This window comes from Entelurus aequoreus, linkage group LG03 (assembly GCF_033978785.1).
Source record: "Entelurus aequoreus isolate RoL-2023_Sb linkage group LG03, RoL_Eaeq_v1.1, whole genome shotgun sequence".
NCBI lineage: Eukaryota > Metazoa > Chordata > Actinopteri > Syngnathiformes > Syngnathidae > Entelurus > Entelurus aequoreus.
This window is the reverse complement of record NC_084733.1, coordinates 68,889,420-68,892,894: the sequence shown is the minus strand read 5'-3', so window position 1 is coordinate 68,892,894 and position 3,475 is coordinate 68,889,420. Positions and strand designations below refer to the sequence as shown.

General features: G+C 39.6%; 1 protein-coding gene across 1 annotated transcript in view; it reads right to left on the bottom strand.

Moving 5' to 3' along the window:
- Positions 1 to 419: 419 nt before the first annotated feature.
- The window catches only part of slco3a1a (solute carrier organic anion transporter family member 3A1a), a 94,787-nt gene continuing 91,731 nt past the window's right edge, over positions 420 to 3,475 (bottom strand). Inside the window, exon 10 of the mRNA XM_062042565.1 lies at positions 420 to 3,475. This exon is cut by the window's right edge and continues 244 nt beyond it. Coding sequence (XP_061898549.1) covers positions 3,367 to 3,475 — 109 coding nt within the window. The 3' untranslated portion in view covers positions 420 to 3,366.

Below are 3,475 nucleotides of genomic sequence, written 5' to 3'. Positions count from 1 at the left end.
ATTAAGATTAAAGTACCAATGATTGTCACACACACACTAGATGTGGTGAAATTTGTCCTCTGCATTTGACCCATCAAGACAACACTTTTGACAGCTTTGTGTTTTGGTGACTTTATCATTATTATTAGTTTAAAATGTCAGCTTTTTCTCATTACATTCCGAGTTTTTGCTCTTTTTTTCTTACATTTTTACTGTTTTTTCAGACAATATGCTGCAGATATCCCTGTTCTACGCCACCATCAGGAAGTAACATTGTTCATTTGTCAAAAATGTTACATTCCTGTCCTTTTCCCGTAGTTTGCGTCGTTAGGCTTGTTTATTTGTATTCACAGTGGGAGTTGATCGTCGCCATCAACTGCCCCGCTCGTATCAGAGCGCTCGCTCCAGACTGCAGAAAGGGCCACTCGCCGCAATGTTATTGAAAAAGTATTTATTTCCAGAGTAAAATAATTGCCATCCATACAAAAAGAGTAAGAAAAGAGGACAAGGTCAAAACTAGAACTGCAGAGATCAGTAGCATCGTAACAAGTCGCCTTAAAATGGAAATTGTCCACACACGCGCCAGGAAGAAACGCGTGTGTAGTGTCTGCAGCTACCACAGAACTAGTCTGAAGACACACTTTGTGTTTCTACTACGTTCACTGCAAATCTTCTCATGTGACATCATATAGTAAATATAGAATATAGGCATTGACATCAATATAATGGGGCGTTCAGGGCCTCCAATACAAATATATTACTCCTAATCTCCTCAGCAGGAGTCCAAAGAAAATACACATCTTATTTGTAGAATCCCTTCTTAAGACAAATTAGGCTGATGTGCTGTGACGCAAAGACAAAAGGAGTGTGATGTAACACATGTCCAAGCAGCGCGGACGACACAAGCGACACCCAACACCGTCAGTTTGCTTTCATCCCAATCTAAATGGCCACTAGAGAAGTAAATAAAGTCAGGGTAATTCCGCTTACTGGTGAAATGACTGTAAACACTTGGCAACGTATGTGCTAACGTACAACCACCCCCACGTCAATACAGTAAAAACCTGGCTGATGCATACAGTACGGATAGCAGTACCAAGGAGGACCAGGGCCACACGTACGGCAAGAAATAAAATGACGAGAAAAATGTTATGAATAAAAAAAGAGAATACAATTGCTATATTACCAGAGAAATGTTGAGAGGATAAAATATACATTATTCATATTTTATATTGTATCTTTGCAGAAATGTTTCAGGAATAAAGTGACAAGCTACGAGTTGCATTTTTCTAAGAATGTTTCTAATATTCCAAATCAGAGGGTCTTCAATGTTTTCCAGGCCAATTATTCCCAAACTGATGGAGAGATAGAGCGAGGACCCCCTATTTATGTATCGTGTATAAAATTGTTTGCGATTTTAAAAAAAAGTCCTTAAGGTATGCAATACTATTCCTGCGATCCATTTACCTCGAAAGTTGGAAGTCGGAGCCGAGTTGTGAGCGTTCCAGCTATGAGGTTCGGAAATCAAGATGGCCACACCCACTAAAGCTATTCTTGCGCTTGCCTTGTCTGAATATTAACAACTTATGGGAAATTTGCACTCTTTCTGCAAGCTTCAAACACGGTGGATGAAGAGGAAATGCTATTGCTGGCGATGCAGAACGTAAATACCACATGAAAACCAAACAGAATTGTTACTACCATATTTTACGGGCTATAGAGTGCACCGGTATTTAAGCTGCACTCACCAAAATTGAGAAGAAATAAATATTTGTACATATATTAGCCGCACCAGCCCTTAAGCCATAGATATATGCCAGTATTACAGATGTTTGTAAATGTTTATTTACATATCTTAATTGTTTGCAAACGGTGCCTGTCACACAGCAGTAAAACGGCTGATCAAACAAAATAGAAGTCATCGTCATGGACCCACTAGCTGCGGAAGCTAGCTCTCCTATCAGCTAAACAGACTCATTAACTCTACAGTGACGTTTTGGTGAATTTTAGAAACTGAAACAATACAAAAAGAATGCCATTGTAAGTTAAAAATGCTGACAGACACTTGTAAACGTGTTAGCATATTCGCTAATGCCAATGACACTAGCTCGATTACGTTACGACAGCGCATACAAATATGCATGAAAACACTCCTACAGACATCACACATGGGAGGTGTTAGTAAGTAGAAATTGTTTTAGTTGTATTATAAAACTTACTAACGTTGTTTGGAGTGACGAATGAAGTATCCTTTCGAGAAGAAATGCTATAGACGGTTATACTTCCAGGAAGTACATTTTCAAACCGCAGCACCGGCATTGAGCAAACTTGTCGAAAAGACGGCGTCATAGTACAAACAATAACACACATTTTCAGTGTCTGTCGGTGTTTTATGAAAACTATTTGTTGAATAAAAAACATTATGACCATTCAATATGACCAATCCATAAATTAGCCGCACTGTTTTATAAGCCGCAGGGTTCAAAGCATAGGAAAAAAGTAGCGGCTTGGAGTCCGAAAAATAGGGTATATACAGGTATAAACAGCCAACAATACATAGTATATGGCTGATTTAGTGCGACAAAAACTAACCAGAAGTGCTAATAACGGATACTATTGAAGCTTATATTATTGTTTACAATCAAAATGCTCCCACTTTCCGAGTAGGAAATCCGACCTTGAGGGGCATTCCAGTTGAAACTTCCGACTATGAACTCTGAAATTCCGATTCCCCAGAACAAATGGAACGCACCATTAGATATTCAGAGAATACAGTATAGCGAGGCTAATATCTAGCTAGCCTAATTCCTAGGACTGTTATAATAATGCAGTATAATTTTCATGTTTTGTTTCAAACCTGCAAGGGACAACAGTGAGTAGGCTGGCCATGTCACTGCCATCTAAACAACAATGTTAAGGTGTATTTAAAGACATTACATTTGTGGGTAAATTGCAGGTGGGATATAAAACAAATACAAATGTCATAACCACGCTGCAGTTCCTCTGTGGACCCCTATTGCCGACCTCTAAAATAGTTACTTTATTCTCATAAAAATTATTTTGTGGGTAAAATTTAAAAAAATTCTCATATTATTCCAAAGTTTTTTCCCTAATCTTTTTCCTTTACGCGTGGTCCTGGTACTCCTCGGTAAGTGCGATGGTCATGTTCTCCCACACATTCCTGCGGCCATGACAGAGCTAAAAGAATATGGCAGCCAGTAGTTGTAACGCCACTGCAGTCGATCAGCTAAGCTAACGTGTCTTGTCTTTGTCTGCCTAGCAACAACACAAACAAGCTCCTCGAGTCTACCACGCAGCTAAAAATGGACCCTTGTATTGAGGACAGCAGAGCATGAAAAGTCCACGCCGTCCTTGTGGCTTCACGGCCTACAAAACAGACTCCATGTTTTCACAACGCTCGTTATCTTCTAGGTTGTAGATGAATTTTGTCCTGTCCGATAGTTTGGGCCCGTCGGAGAGCGACGGGTAGAACTCG